The sequence below is a fragment of the Argiope bruennichi genome, chromosome 4 (genome assembly GCF_947563725.1).
Source record: "Argiope bruennichi chromosome 4, qqArgBrue1.1, whole genome shotgun sequence".
Taxonomy (NCBI): domain Eukaryota; kingdom Metazoa; phylum Arthropoda; class Arachnida; order Araneae; family Araneidae; genus Argiope; species Argiope bruennichi.
The window spans coordinates 56,567,790-56,583,330 of NC_079154.1; the positions used below are offsets into that span (position 1 = coordinate 56,567,790).

At 26.8% G+C, this 15,541-nt stretch overlaps 1 protein-coding gene across 3 annotated transcripts in view; it reads left to right on the forward strand.

Moving 5' to 3' along the window:
• Nucleotides 1-15,541, forward strand: part of LOC129965562 (patronin-like) — a 121,240-nt gene that overhangs the window by 96,649 nt on the left and 9,050 nt on the right. For all 3 annotated transcript variants that reach the window (XM_056079561.1, XM_056079562.1, XM_056079563.1), the window contains 10 exons: nucleotides 516-611; nucleotides 2,678-2,893; nucleotides 3,637-3,722; nucleotides 5,199-5,352; nucleotides 6,864-6,981; nucleotides 7,654-7,914; nucleotides 8,999-9,116; nucleotides 9,233-9,306; nucleotides 12,148-12,238; nucleotides 12,863-15,482. In XM_056079561.1, the coding sequence (XP_055935536.1) occupies nucleotides 516-611; nucleotides 2,678-2,893; nucleotides 3,637-3,722; nucleotides 5,199-5,352; nucleotides 6,864-6,981; nucleotides 7,654-7,914; nucleotides 8,999-9,116; nucleotides 9,233-9,306; nucleotides 12,148-12,238; nucleotides 12,863-15,482 (3,834 nt within the window). The remainder of the gene's footprint in view (nucleotides 1-515; nucleotides 612-2,677; nucleotides 2,894-3,636; nucleotides 3,723-5,198; nucleotides 5,353-6,863; nucleotides 6,982-7,653; nucleotides 7,915-8,998; nucleotides 9,117-9,232; nucleotides 9,307-12,147; nucleotides 12,239-12,862; nucleotides 15,483-15,541) is intronic.

The window sequence follows — 15,541 nt, forward strand, 5'->3', positions numbered from 1 at the left end:
TAATCTAAGAGGATTTTGTTTGCTTGTTTTTTCTTATATCAGAAGAGAAAGAATATATTGCTTTCTTATGCATTAAGTTTCAAATTCCTCAACATTCTAATAGATGCTTTTGTTTACTTGCATAGATTATATTTTGAAAAGAGTGAACATTAAAAAAAATTAAACCATTAAAATAAAATGGAGGGTTTTTTTTTTTTTTTTTTTTTTTTTTTTGCCATTATGATTCTTTTGTTAATAAATTTTCTTGAAAAGAATTAATAAATGTATCTAAGAATTGTTTTTATTCAAATTACATGTATAACAATATTTTATTTTCATGCTTTATAAAATTTGATTTTGTATAAAATGCTACTGAAGTTTTACTGTAAACATTTTGTATTTATTTATTTTAGAATAGGAAAGTAATAGTTGCTTTTTTTTTATTAAAATAAAAAGTGTTATTTAGTATATCAATTGAAAAACAATTAACATTCTTATTTCTATCCATTTCTTATGATTGGTTATTTTATTTGCAGGCCAAACAAAGGGCATCTGTGTTGTGGCTCCTTTCAAAAGCATATATGCCCAAGATTCCACCAGAGCTTTATGAGCCTTGTTACCGAGATCATGAAGTATGTGATAATCTTTATATCAAAAAAGCTTTTTATTCTTTTTTATTACTATTATTTATTTTCTTAATGGCGGGCTTCAGTATTATGTTTCTAACAATTTGTAATACTACTAGGTTAATTCAGTTATTTCTAAAATTACATTACTAATGTTTTATTTGCAGGATAATTTTAATTAATCTGCAAAGTAGATACTTGGATTTTGCCATAAAATTCTTATTCAAATCGCTTCTTAAATATATCAACATGCACACCTGTTATTAATTCTTTTAGTTCTTAACCTCTTAATTAGATACTTCAAGGATGTGTGATTGTAGGAGTGCGTATTCATATTTATTATTGAACTCAAGAAAAAAAAATTATTTTAAAAATTCTTTAATGCAAATTTAGTGAAGTTTTGACTTTCTCATAAACTGATTTAAACTTGATTATAATCAGTGTTGAAATATGCCCTATAAGATCCCATAGGCATTGCAGGTATCAGGGACTGACTTTTCTCCTTTCCAACTTCCAAGATTTTTTTTATTGACTTTAATTTTAATCTATCTGGACATTTTTAAGTAGTAAATTTTGAGTAGCTGAAATAAATAAATTAACAAAACATTTTCATTTAAAAATATTAAAATAAGAAGGTTCATTTCAGTATTTTGCCTATAAAGAAATTTAAGATTGAAGGTTTTATTAAAACAGTAAAAAGAAATTTTTAGATTATACATCTATTTTGTGGGGATTATAAAGCAATATAATATGATACTTGCATAAGTAAATAATTATGTCTGATGTTTGAATATTATTTTAAAATTTAAATAATGATTTATTTTATTTAAACTGAGTGCATGCTCTTTTTAAGTTCGAAAATCTTCATTATTAATCAACTACTGCTTTGGGTTAATAAATGCGAAATGTTTTGATGTATTTAACAAGAATTTTTTTAAAATATTAGGACTCATTTAATCATGATTTCATATCTATTTTATATCTTTATCATATAAAAATCATTTAGCTTTACTTTTTATAGAATTTAATAGTGGTTATTTTTGAATAACCTTTAAAGTTAATGCCATCATGCTATGAAAAACTCAAAAAAAGGAAAGAGGATGATTATGTTTGTCGGGGGGAGGGGGGATTCTATTTTAATAGAATGAAGCATGGCTGTTTTAAATATTTTTATCATTAAGTTCCTTCCCCATCTTCATGAATCAACTCATATTGGTATATTTACATTTTGCTGGATTCATCCCATAAATGTAATATTTATTAAAAAAACATTGGAAAATGTTTATCTCATAAAAATAGTTTGCATAATTTTTCAATTCAGTGTTTTTTTTTTTTTTTTTTTTTTTTTTTTTTTTGTTTGTTTGTTTTTCCCACATTATCTGCCATTATTGAAACATCACTGTTTTCATGCTCATCAGCTAATGTCATTGGAAGTATTTCATCCTGTAACATTTTTCCAAAATTGATATTTTATGGTAAATGATGAGACAATTATCTGTTTTAAAATACTAATTAATCTTTCAAATGGATACTTTAATTTCAAATACTGAAAATAAATCAACTTTGGACCAAATAATTGAATAAAACCATTTTTGTTTAATTTTTAACTGAAATATTTGAAAGTTCTTAGATTGTTTTTGTATGCAATTTCATTATTAGATGCTCCCTTTCCATTTTATTTATTGCAACATTCAAAATGAGGATATTAATGAAATTACCAATAATATTTTTATGCCTTCTGTTTTGATGGTGTTTTTTTATTGCAAAAAAAATTGTACTTGACCTTTTTTTTATAGTTTTCTGAAAAGATAATGCATTAGTATTTTCATGAAAATTATGTTAATTTTACTCACCTGTTATGTACTTCTGATTTGGATTCAAGCAAGAAAGGATTTGTTCCATATCTAGCTTGCTATTATTACAATTGCTAATTATTAATTAAAATGCAATGATTACATTGTTTGATTATTATATATGCTCTTATTTACATCTATATTCTTGATATTCTTTATAACAAAAATAAATCAATAAATGTCAGTCACATTGGGATTCTGACTAAAAGTTATTTTTAGGGTAATGATCGTCTCAAGCCACAGATAGTACATGCTCTAGCCAATGCAGAATTGTACTGCTTGGCTTTGGCCAATATCTATGCTGATCCCAATTACCATAATCTCAATCATCATGGTATAATTCAAGTGCTAACAAGGAAAGGCATAGAAATAAATGAACCCATGGATTCGAACCTAACAGAAACAGTTTTGGTTCAGACTGCACCTATTAGAATGGTAATCACATTTCTATTCATGCTTCATGATGTAAAATTAAGAAGATAAATTGAAATTAGCATGATTATAATTAATAATTAAATTTTAAATAGTATTTATTTAAAAGCAGTACAAATTTCTTTTAAGGCATATTATTTATTAAACATAAACATAATAATTATTAGGAAATATTTGAAAGTAAATTTAAAATAACTTGGAAATAATAAATGTTTTAATTTAATAATTTCTGTCATTATTAAATGATACACATCATTACTTCCAGATATATATTAATGATAAATACAAATATTTCATTCATAATATTTCCACATAATTGTAATTTATATTGCCATTATAGATGAACTAAAAATTTGACAAATGATTTATTACCATATTCAATATGTATGATATATATTTCAATTTGTAACATATTATTTGCTATGTATAATATTGAATTAAATTTGTTTTTTATATATAGGCCTTAGTAATTTTCTTTTTTCAGTATAAAATATAATTTCACTCTCTTTGTTTTTCTTTTTCAAATGTAGATAATCAATGAACAGTGTACAGTTAAAGAAAATTATATAATTTATAAATGGATTTAAAAGATTATAAAAAATAAAAAGGTGTATGTTAAATTAAGTGCCTTTTTCAATTTTTTTATCATTTAAATTCCTTCATAAATGGAATTTTTAAATAATAGGAAAGAGTGATTTTATTAATTTTTTATGTTATAGTTTTTTATCTTTGTTTTTTGTATACAGAATGCTCATATGGCTGTGATTGAAGGCATAATGGCACTTTTTATTAAAGAAGTACTTATTCCTGAAAAAGTTATGGAGGTGGTTAGGTAATTTTCTTTTCTTTTTTTTATTTATGCATGATTTAAGTTGTTTTTGATGAAAATTATGGCAGGTACTTTTAAAGACGCTTAGATGATAGATAAAAATGAATCTAAAATGTTTTAGTTATTTTTCACTCTAAATATGTTATGTGCAAATTCTTTTTTGTAGAAGTTCAATTTGTTCATTTTTTTATTTTATCAAAATTGTTAAAACCATAAGAATGACTGTAGTAAAGTTCTGAATACAATCAAACCTTACTTAATGAGTACCTCACATAGATTCAAGATAGAATATAACAAAGAATAAATAAAATATCGCTTAACAAGCAATATTTTGTGAAACGAATGGCAAGGTGATACCATGCACATGCTAAATTAACTTGTATCAGTTTGCATTGATTATTTGTTTGAAGAAAGTTCTTATATCTATATAGAGGAACTTTTGGTTAGATAACATTTTCAAATGCATATCTGAGAAGGTTAAGCAAGTTCCTGTGGAACCTTAATCAAAAAGATTATGTGGCTGAAAGTGAATAGCAACAACATCAATGAGTTGGCAGAAAAACACCAGATTTATCGAAGAGCTTTTGAAACTGCATTTTGTATCACAGCAAAAAGCTACAAAGTAGATTTGTTCAGTAGGAGAAGAATTGATAAAAGTGACAGAGAAATAATCTTCCAATGAAATAAGGGAAATACTGAAACCATGGAAAATCATTGCATCGTATTTTGAGAAACATCACCTTGTTAAATCAGTACAAATGTGCATTCAAAATTCATTTACTGATAATACTATGTCACATTTTCGCCAAATTTTCAGGCATAGACAAAAACAAATGCCTTTAGGCAATTTTCTTGTAAAAAAACATGCATTATAAATAATAAATTACATTATTATAAATTTGTTTGAATATTTTTTGGAAATGGGACATATAGTTCTATTTTACTTGGAATCCTATGGAAAAAAGATGTTTCGTATTAGGAAATAATTCATTTAATTTTGGGAACAGATTATGTGATGCTTTGCTGTATATGATTTTGAAATGCATCAATCAAGAATATCACTTTTCCTTCCTCTTTCATTCCCTTTATCTTTGCTGTTTCTTATTTTAGATGTGCATAATTTATTAGCATTTTATATGTAGAAATATCAATCACTTTTCCAAATATTTTAAAAATTCTGATTTCTTAATTTACCCAGTATTTCTTGAATCCCCATATATTGTAAACACTTGTTATTCTCAAAATTTTTCTGCTTATTATATTTCTCCCATTTAATCCAGTTTTAGGAATGATATACTTTAAAAGAAATGCATCAAATTCTTTTGTATCAATCAAAAAATGTAACCATATATATGTATATTTATAATATATTGTTGCATGAAAAATTCTTTATGTTCAACATGCTAGATTATTGAGTATTTGTAATCATATAAAGTATAGAAAGAAAGTTGTTTAAAGATTACTTTTTATATTTTATAGTCGTTTTTCTGTTGTAAATCCTGAAAGTGAACTTCCATATGACTGTGAAGAAGCAGCTTTATTGTGGATCAATAAATGTTGCATTAAGATGAGACATAAAATTGAAGAAGAACTTGGTACCAATCACAGCCCTGATAGTCCAGACTCTAGTCATGTAAGTTGATTTAAATTTTTAAGTTGCTTTGATGACTGTATTATTGAATATATGATTATTAATTACATCAATCAAGAATATTATTTTTCTTCCTCACCACCTCCCTCCATTTTTTTTTTATCTTTATGATATAATGACTATATTATTAAATAAAAACAACAAATAAATTAAATCTTGATTTTTAACTGAATGATAAAAAAAATCATTCAAAATACTGTACAGTAAAAATAATTGACTTAAGCTATCAGGTTGATGCAAAATTATTTCTAGAGTAGAAAGTCTCACTAAGAAAAGGTTTTAAAAAATTTTAATTAGAATTTTTAATAAAAATTTAATATTTTAGTCTAGTAATTTATAAAGTATATTATTGTATAAAAACATTTTTATACCTACCTGAAATTTTAAAATAAAAAGTATGTTTAACTGCAGCACTGTTGTTAATTTTTGTTTAATTTTTACTCACACTTTATGTGGCGATATTAAATGGTATATATAGCGACTATAATATGTCCACATTTTTTTATGTGGACATATTATAGTCGCTATATAATTAAGGGCAAAATTTTAAAATAAAATAAATATGGACAAGTCAGATCTTTAGCATTATCATGCTATGATATGCCACAGTAGTTATTTTTTGCCTTTAAATTTTTCTGTTATTATTATTGTTTTATATTGTTATCAGTCAATTGAAAGGTAATTTCTATTGGGAATTAGAAATACCTTTGTTGGAAAATCAGTGATTCTGAACATCTTTTATCCTACAACTTTATCTTGGGGTGGGGGAAATTTTTGACTAAAAGCATATAAAATTTTATATTTCATTTGTATCATTCTTAACAAAATTGCTGTGCCAAAGAAAGGACATGTAAAATATACAAGATATGTCTACAAATTGTCTTTTAAATGCATATCTATATGTATGTAAATATAAATAACTTTAAATGCTCATGTGTTTAAAAAAAAAAAAAGATAGAAATCTATGAAATGATTTAAAATCAGCTACTGTATCAAATATATTCTCTCATATGTTATTCCTTCAATGAGCAGTGTCATCAACTCAATTTAAATCAAACAGTCTAAATTTTCAGTGTCTATTGAATTTTGATATCTGCATCATTTGAACTATGTGATATTTATGTATTTTTCATAAATTGATTTAGTTACATGTTTTCCTGTTAAATTGATCTAATTTCCTTTTGGCCTCTGAGATATTCAAAATATGTCTACAGTATTGTATTTCAAATGCATTTTGTATAAGCATTTAAATATGAATCACTTGAATGACTTAAATATTTGGAAAAAAAAAATTTGCTCATATGTTATTACTTCAACAAGTACCACCTCACTTTAAATCAAACAGTCTAAATTTCCAGTGTCTCTTGAATTTTGATATCTACATCATTAGTTTTATGATATATTTATATATTTTTCATAAATTGATTCAGTTTGTCTTTTGGCTTCTTCACTCTGCTTTGATTTTTGCTTATTTATTATGTTTATTTCTACAGCTGCAACGAGGTAACGCTTCTTTCATAGCATTGGCTCAAGATCTAGGAGATTTGAGTGATGGATGTTGTTTAGCTGCTGTCCTTAGTTTATATTGTCCTAGGTACTTCAAATGGCAAGGTGAGAATACCATTTGACTCAGATTTTATTTACTTACATATTAAATTTTTTTTTTCATTAAGAAAACTGTAATTGTAAAACTTAAATGTAGCTATTAGTTATTAATTCATTTTAATGATAAAAATTTAGTTTTGCATCATTTATTAACTACATAATAGATACTTTCAAAAATTATTCTTATAACCAAGAGTTTAAGAAATGTGTTTTAAATAGAATAATTAACATATCTGAATTAAAAGTCATTTCCATAAAATTAATTAATACTGAAATACTTTTTAATAGGAAGGAAATTATGTTACATATTAGGTTGTAGAATACATGTTTTTTTGCATTGCTGTATTCAAGCTTTTGATACATGCAAATATAGATATAATTATTGACATCTTTCATTTAAACCTTTTTATCCATGGCAAATGAGAGAAATCATTTAAGAAAAGAAGTTTACAAAAGAATTGAATTTCCTAAATTCGAAAGAGAAGAAGGATTTTTACTTAATTTGGTTGCTAAAATTTCAAATTCATTTTCTAAATTAATTATTTTAGTTCTTATCTGATTTCCTTTCTTTACATATATTTTTCTTTATAATCCATATAAATACATATTGTCTTTTTAGAAAGTGTGTTAATACTTTCCCACATAAAATTGCTAATCAAATTTAAATTTATTTTTCAGATATCCATTTGCATGATCCAATGACGCTAGCAGATTCTGTTTATAATTTACAGTTAGTTCAGAAATTTTGTCAGGAACATTTACCCCAAGATATTTATTGCCTTTCTCTGGAAGATATGGTATACATGCACCCTTCCATAGTTCCCAATGTTCTGGCTTTCATAGCAGACCTTATGTATATATTTGAAATCCGGCCTCCTAAGCACATCTGCAGACCAGGTGCTAAGTTGGAGAGAGAGGACGAAGCCAAATTGGCCGATGGTTAGAAAAAATTCTTACTCATTTTTATATAATAATATGAAGGATTTATATAGAAGGAAACGTAAAAACATCTGCATATGCATATTGCTAATAACCTACTTCTATTATAATTTGAACTGACCTTTTACTATTATTGTATAGATTTGCTAATTATTTATAATAAATGGAAATTTTTATATTGTTTCTTATCTGTGCTGATGAAAATATTTGCCCATAAATTAAAAAAGTGTTTACATTCATATAGGTTATATTTCATTCAATTTCTGCATCTTATGATTCTATTATGTTGTACATTTTTATGTAATAATATATTAATATTAATTTAATAAAATATTTATGATGATTTTTGCTTTAAATATTGGTATGTCTGGCAGCACTGCCAAACACAGTTATGTATATTATTATTCTAAACATAGCAAAAATTGAATTAAATTTTATAATTACTAGATGAGGTTTTTTTTTTTTTTTTTTTTTTTTTAAGGAACATGTTTATTTTAATCCAACTATATTATTAAATCTGTTTTTTTTTTTTTTTTCCATGAAACTCTGGTTTTTTTCCCTCATCTTAAAAATAATATATTTATTATTAATAGGCTTGATTTTCAGAATGTCTTTGACAATTTTCTTATCTGTAGACTTTTGGATGTTTATTGAATCAATATTTCAGTGCTTTATATATTTTTGAATGTCATTAAAGTTTGTAATTGCTTTTTTTTTCTATTTAAGACAAGGAATTACTGAAGATTAGTTCCAGTAATTTGATTTGCATTCACTTTATCTACTTTTTTTATTACCTATATGTTTCCTGTATTGTTTGTCATTCTTAATCTCATTTGTAAACTTCAGTATTAGCTATTGAACACCAATTTGAAAGAAGGATAATTTTATATTGATGTATGCAGTCGTAATGTACAATAATATATTTTAGTTATATTTTTTTATAATAAAAAAAATCTCCTGTTTTGGGAATTGTTTTTATCTTTTACAAATGGCATGATTGCTTAAAGTCTTATATATTGAACTCATGATTTAATTATATTAATGGGAAAATGTATTTATTTTCTTTTTGTTTTATTTATAACAGTTAATTATATGAATGGCCAAAGACAGTCTCCTCTCCAGAACTGCAGAATACGAAATTTTCAAAAGTCTGTTAGTCCTATTCCTGATCTTCGGTCAGGAAATTATGAAGTTACTAGAAGGTATGTTTTAAAGAAGCTTTTTATGTTTTAAAATGGATTATGATAAATTTTAATCTATTTATCTGAGAAAATCATTCAACCAGTCTTTCATTATAATTTTTGTTTGTTTGTTTTAGTGGTAGTTGGCAAGCTCCACAGAGATCATTTTCTGGAAGAAAGATCAGTATTCAGGAAGATAGGAAATTAGATGGTAATTTAATGATTCTTAACTATCCTAATAATTGCTAATTTAATTCACTTTTAAAATAAAATTGAATGAACAATAATTAAAATTAAGATCTGGACATCATTACAATTCATCTTATTTCTCATTGTGTTTATAATTTTTAAAACATTGTTCTAATTCATAGAACTAAATTTTATAGACAATGTACTTAATTTCTATGAAATAGCATTATTTTCTTAATCACATTTTGTTACAGAATTTTTGTTTAATATTTGATAAATATTGGTCCAAAGCTATATCATAGAATGTTAACTTTGTAGACTTTATGTAATAATAATGTGGAAAGTTGATTTTTTTTATAGTGGCTTACTACTATTTAGTTCATCTATTTAGCTATCTATCTTGCTTCTTCAAAGTCGGCTAAATTTATTAGTAATAGTTATCTTCTTTTACTGCTTTCTCAATATTGGAAGTCTGTTCATAGTTTTAAATTACAATATTTTTGTGCAGTTCACTTTTTCAAAATTTTGGCTTTGAATTTTCTTATTTTTGGGAAAAGCCTTCAATAATCAACCAAGTTCTTATGTGTCTAAAATTCTACTCTTTATGAAGAAATTCATAGAAAATGTTTATTTTGATCTATTTTAGTGGTTTTTACTTATAGATAAATTACTATGCATATGTAATTTAATTGCTATTTTACTGAACTTTGAATTAAATGAAAATTTCTTAAATATTATGACATTTCCTTAAATTTCGTATTTATACTCTTAATTGTTTTGAGGCAAAATTTTTATTTAAGTAATTTAAATTATGGTGTTTTTTGGTAACTATAAAAATTATCTTTAATTAATAATTCAGAAAATTTTAAAATATTCCATTTCCTTGATTAGGAAACCATTAGGAAAATAAATTATATTTGCAGAATAAGGTTTTTATTAAAATTATATGATTATCGGACTCTTAGAAATGCCAAGGAAAATGCATAGAAGGAAGTAATTAAAAAGTGGATAATCAATATTCTCATTTTTAAAAAAATTCCAAAAGTTTACTGAAATCCATTTGTGTATGAACTTAAATTTATATTATGTATGTAACTTATCTGGTAAAATAGAAAAAAATTAGCGCCTGGAAAATAATGGAATCGTAAAATAGATACACCTGAAAAATAACAATTTTTTTATATTCCAGTAAATAGAAATATATACGTTGAATTTATATGAATTATATTTCTCATAATGTATTGTAATGAGCTTTGGGTATTGTGATTGAAAACAGGCCCACATAGTTACATTTTTTTTTTGTTCATTTGAAATGTAACCATCTGTAAAATGTTAATTGTTCATTATTGTGGTCATTTTTGTATAGTCTGTGTTTAATTATAGTATCTGTTAAAATTTCATTTATATTTGTCAAGGAAAAAGTCAAATAATTGTAGAAATTCTAAAAACATATATTTATCATTTTATATGAGATCTTTAGTGGAAAATATATTGCACTTGGGACTTTGCTTAAAATTATTATTTATTTTTTTAATGTAGAGATCATCTTGTAGCAATAATATTTAATAATGACAATGATAAAATTAGCATATGTTAATAATTTATTTTGTGATGTCCTTTTCTTTGTTTCCCATGATTGTGCAATGTATGATTTTTCTAGTTTTGCACTAAATTATAAATAGTTTATAAAAATAATAAAATTTGAAAGTATTTTTTTAAAGATTTAATAATAGATTTTATATATTCAAGATATGTGAATTGTATATATTAATCCCATTTTTCTAGCCACATTCCCATTTTTCTTTCCCCATTACCACATATTTCTTTTAAATGATCACATTGTGATGCAAATTAATTTAATATAAAACTTCAATATACACAAACTATATAATCAATATATATAAATAAAATGGAATAAAATTAGTATATTGATATGTCTTATTTTCACTAAACAAAGTATGGAATATACAAATCGTGCACTTTGTCTTGTGACTTATTATAAAACATTTTTCATTATAATTAATGTCTGTCAATTTATTAGAGGCTTCTTAGTTTAAAAAAATATTGTTAGAACCAGATATCATTCTGTTATGTTTTATTTTAAAGATATTTTATTTTGCAATTCCTTTTTGTGAAATAACAAAGGTATTTAATGTAATATGATTTTTTTGTAAGTTTTTATGTATTTTGTTCTTACAGAATACATAAAAACCTTCAAATCACTGGAAATCATGCAATGATGATCATTGTAAGCTGGTTAATACCTTCCTATATTAAGATGGACAGAATGAATGCTTATAGAAACCATGAAATTGAATTCCTCTCCCCCCCCCCCCTACACACCAATAGATAATTTTCTCAGCAATGTACTCTGTGAAAGACCTGCTTGCTACTTACTTATTCTGTTATTTAGTCATATTCTAAAATAAAAAAGGATTGAATTCTTTTTAACATATTAGATTATTTTTTTCTTTCTTTTTCAATCATAAAATGTCCATATATATATATAGGCTTAATTACAACAGCATATGCTTCTTTTCAGTGTTCTGTAAGTTTATGTTAAACACAAAATATATTCACAAGCATCACAATAAAATAGCCCACTCAACTGGATCATCCACCACACAATAAAATATGCAGTTCATCATTAGATAATGTAAATTACAATTTTTTAAAAATAGATGGCAAAATTTGTGTTATGCTTGGTTGGAAATATTGAAAATTATTGAATTCTATTATTACAAATACTTGAATTTAAGGAAATAATATGGTAAAGAACAAATTTAATATAAAGTGATTATCTAAATATAATAATAGTGTTTTTTTTATGTTATTCATTATTTTATATATATATTTTTGTTAGGATCTAGATCTTTAAGAAGAACTCATTCTGTGAATTTTTCTGAAGTTAATAGACGTGGAGAGCTTTCAGTGCCATCTGTGAATAGTCAAAGGTAAATAAACATTTTATATGTAAATAACATTTGCTTTTTTTTTTTTTTTTTTTTTTTGTTACATTTGTGTTTCAGACATAGTAGTATGTTTCTTGGAAGTGCTGTTTTTAAAACATTGCTGCATTATTTTTTCATTGTTATTTTCAACTAAGAGATACAGTATTAGATTTAGACTCAATGAGTTTTTGAGAGCCATTTATAAATCTACTTAAATAGTATATTTTTAGCATATATGGCAAGTAGACAATTTTTGGAGGGGTGAGCAAGAACATGGGTGTAAGCTTAATCCATAATTTGTGTAGTTTATATATAAATTTGGTACTGTTTAGATAAATAACTTTAAAATTGGTGGAGTGTTTTTAACATATATATATGTATGTGGTGTTTATGTATATGTGACCCCAAATAAAAGCAGAAAGAAAAGAAATATTACCAGCACAATGTTAGCAAATGTCACCTTTAAAGAATGTGAAAAATCATACTTTTAAAAAACAAATAATAGATAGTGGTTACATAATATTTTTTAAAATTTAAATCTTGAACAAATTAATAATTTTTTTAAAAACAATTTTAAGTTTTAAAACTATGCTTAAAATTGTGCATTGATTTCTACGATTATTATAGGTTCCATGGAGATGATGATGATGAATTAGCTGGTTATTTTTCTTCAAGGCAACCTCATTCCCAGTCCCAATACAATTTGCTTGACCAAGAAGACAATCGACGCTCAAATAGACCTAACAGTGACCACGGTCAGAAAATGCATCAAGCTCAGGGCCATTTCCAGGAACTTTCTTCCCCAGGACAATTAGAATCTCTTAGTGAAAATAATGAGTTTGTTGGGGGCAAGTGGGCTGAACCTCGAGAATCTGCTCCTAAGACAAATCTTCAAAGATCACCATCTTCTTATGAGATTCATCAACTATCTCCCAGTAAACAGACTATGCCTAAGGGGCGAGGTTATTCTTGTAAAAGGAGCCAGTCAGATTTGCACCTATCACAAGATAATAATGCATTTAACAAATCAAATGATGAGAATAACCTCTATCAAGTTCAATCGGTTTCACATGAGCATTATTCACCTCGGACATTTACAAGGGAGCCAAGAAGGAGTCGAAATTCCTATCATGAGTCAATGCATAGTAATTTTGAAAATTCCAATGTTAATACACCATCCAGAAGGTATAGTACTGATTTAGGTAAAGGTCCTGCAAGTGAATTAGAAAATCAAAACAAACCACTATCTGGAAGCCTTACTTGGAGGAAACCAAAGGATCTCTTTTCTCCATCAGAATGGAATAAAGAGAATATGGATGTGGAAAGTAATACAATTCAGAACTCAGATGATTCCAGAGTAAATGAAGATCAAGGTGGAGTAGTCAGTTTTGCAAATTTATCTAAACAAAGGAATAATTCAGGGAGTGGTATCAACATAGTTTATACTCATCAAGATAGAGAAATTGATCAGAGAACATTTAAAAAAGCAACAAGACCTGATTATTTACATATCAACAAATCACATCCTTCTATGGATAATTCCAGCCCAACATCCAGCAATGCAAATTCTTCAGATTACATGAAAGGTCATGATGTTAATTCTGAGCCAAATCTAGATTCTTCAGTTGCTGCACAAATGCATGATATTCGCTTAAAATTAGAAGAAAAACGAAAAAGGATTGAACATGAAAAAGCCCTTCTTGAAAAACTTTCTAAAAAGCAAAGAGAAAAAGTAGGAAAAGCAGCCTTTCTACAAGCAGTGAAAGCTGGAGGAAATACACCTATGAGAGATGAAAATAATTACTCAAGGAATCGGCAGTTCTCTGTTGAAGATATTTCCGAAGATCTTGATACTGTTAGAAGAAAATGGCTTGAAAGGAAAGGGGCTGAAGAAGAAGAAGATATCCAGCAATCTATAGAACAGTTGAATAGCAGTTTGTCAGATTTGCAGTCTGATATATCTCGTCTGACAGAACAACAAGAAATGATTCAGAAATTGTTAAAAAGTGGTTCACCTCCACAGAGTGATATGCATGGTTACTTCCTACATGATCAACATATGGACTCACAAAGTAAAATTCCTAGCAAATGGGCAGAACCAGTCAATACTTATCAAAATAATTCTATGTATTCCCAGAATATGATGGCTCCTCCTGAAATGCCCCCTCAGATAAGTGGTCGTGGCCACTGGGGTCAGCCAGTGATTCCATTTGGTGGCTTCCAGCAACAACAGCCCCAACAACAAAACATTCCAATGTGGCAACAGTCTCAGTCATTAAGATCTTCTTCTGTAGAACCTCAACTGATGTACGGTCAACCCTTGAACATGCAGCCTCAAATGTATGATCGGCCTCCTTCTGCTGTTCCTTTTAATCAAGGTTTCACTATCCACCCTCAACAGATGCCTCAGAACAATTATAACAATTATTATCAGCCAAATCCTTATTATCAAAATGAAGTTCAGCCATCTGGAAATAACCAATTTCAAGGTCAATACAATAATTCTTATCATCAAAATAGTTACCCAGTGATGCAAAATACTTTTACTAGGAATGTTAGTTTAAATCAGGGAGATAATCGAGGTTTTCACTTACATCGGAATCCTTCGCAAACTTATATCTCTGATGAGGTGGACAACTATCATCGCACAACTAATAGTCCTGGTGAGATGCAATTTGATGTTCATAGATCAGATTCTAGGCATTCTATTCACGGTTCTAATCAAGAAAAGAATGCCTTGACTGTTACCACTGATGAATTTGGCAGACATTCCAGAGGTTCAGAATTGCAACATTCCCCACCAAATCGACCAGTTCTGGGTAAAACTTTCAGAGTTCCAAAATCCAAAGTGCCCTCACCTTCATCTCCTAATTATAAGCAATCTTCTTTTACTCAACCGCCATCACAGGAGTCACAAGTTCAGCAACAGACAACTGAATCGGATACTAAAGAAAATGAAAATCAACTTAATGACAAAGGATTCTACATATCTTTTGAAGATGAACCTCGAAAACCCAAACCCAAATTGAAACCCAAACATTTGAAAGCCCGAAACCAGCAAAAGAAAATTGATTCTGAATCTCGTAAGAATGACTCATCACAAAACAACCAAGAAAATTCAGAAAGTACTTCAAGGCAAGATCATGCAGACGATCTCAGGAATGATGATAATGAAACTTCAGACCAGTCAAAAGAAAAGGTACCAGGTGTTGGTTTTGTAGTGGCAGCAGAACCAGTTGAAGATCCAGTAAGTTATTTATTTATTTATGTAATTATGCATATCTTTAAAATACAAATATTTATTAT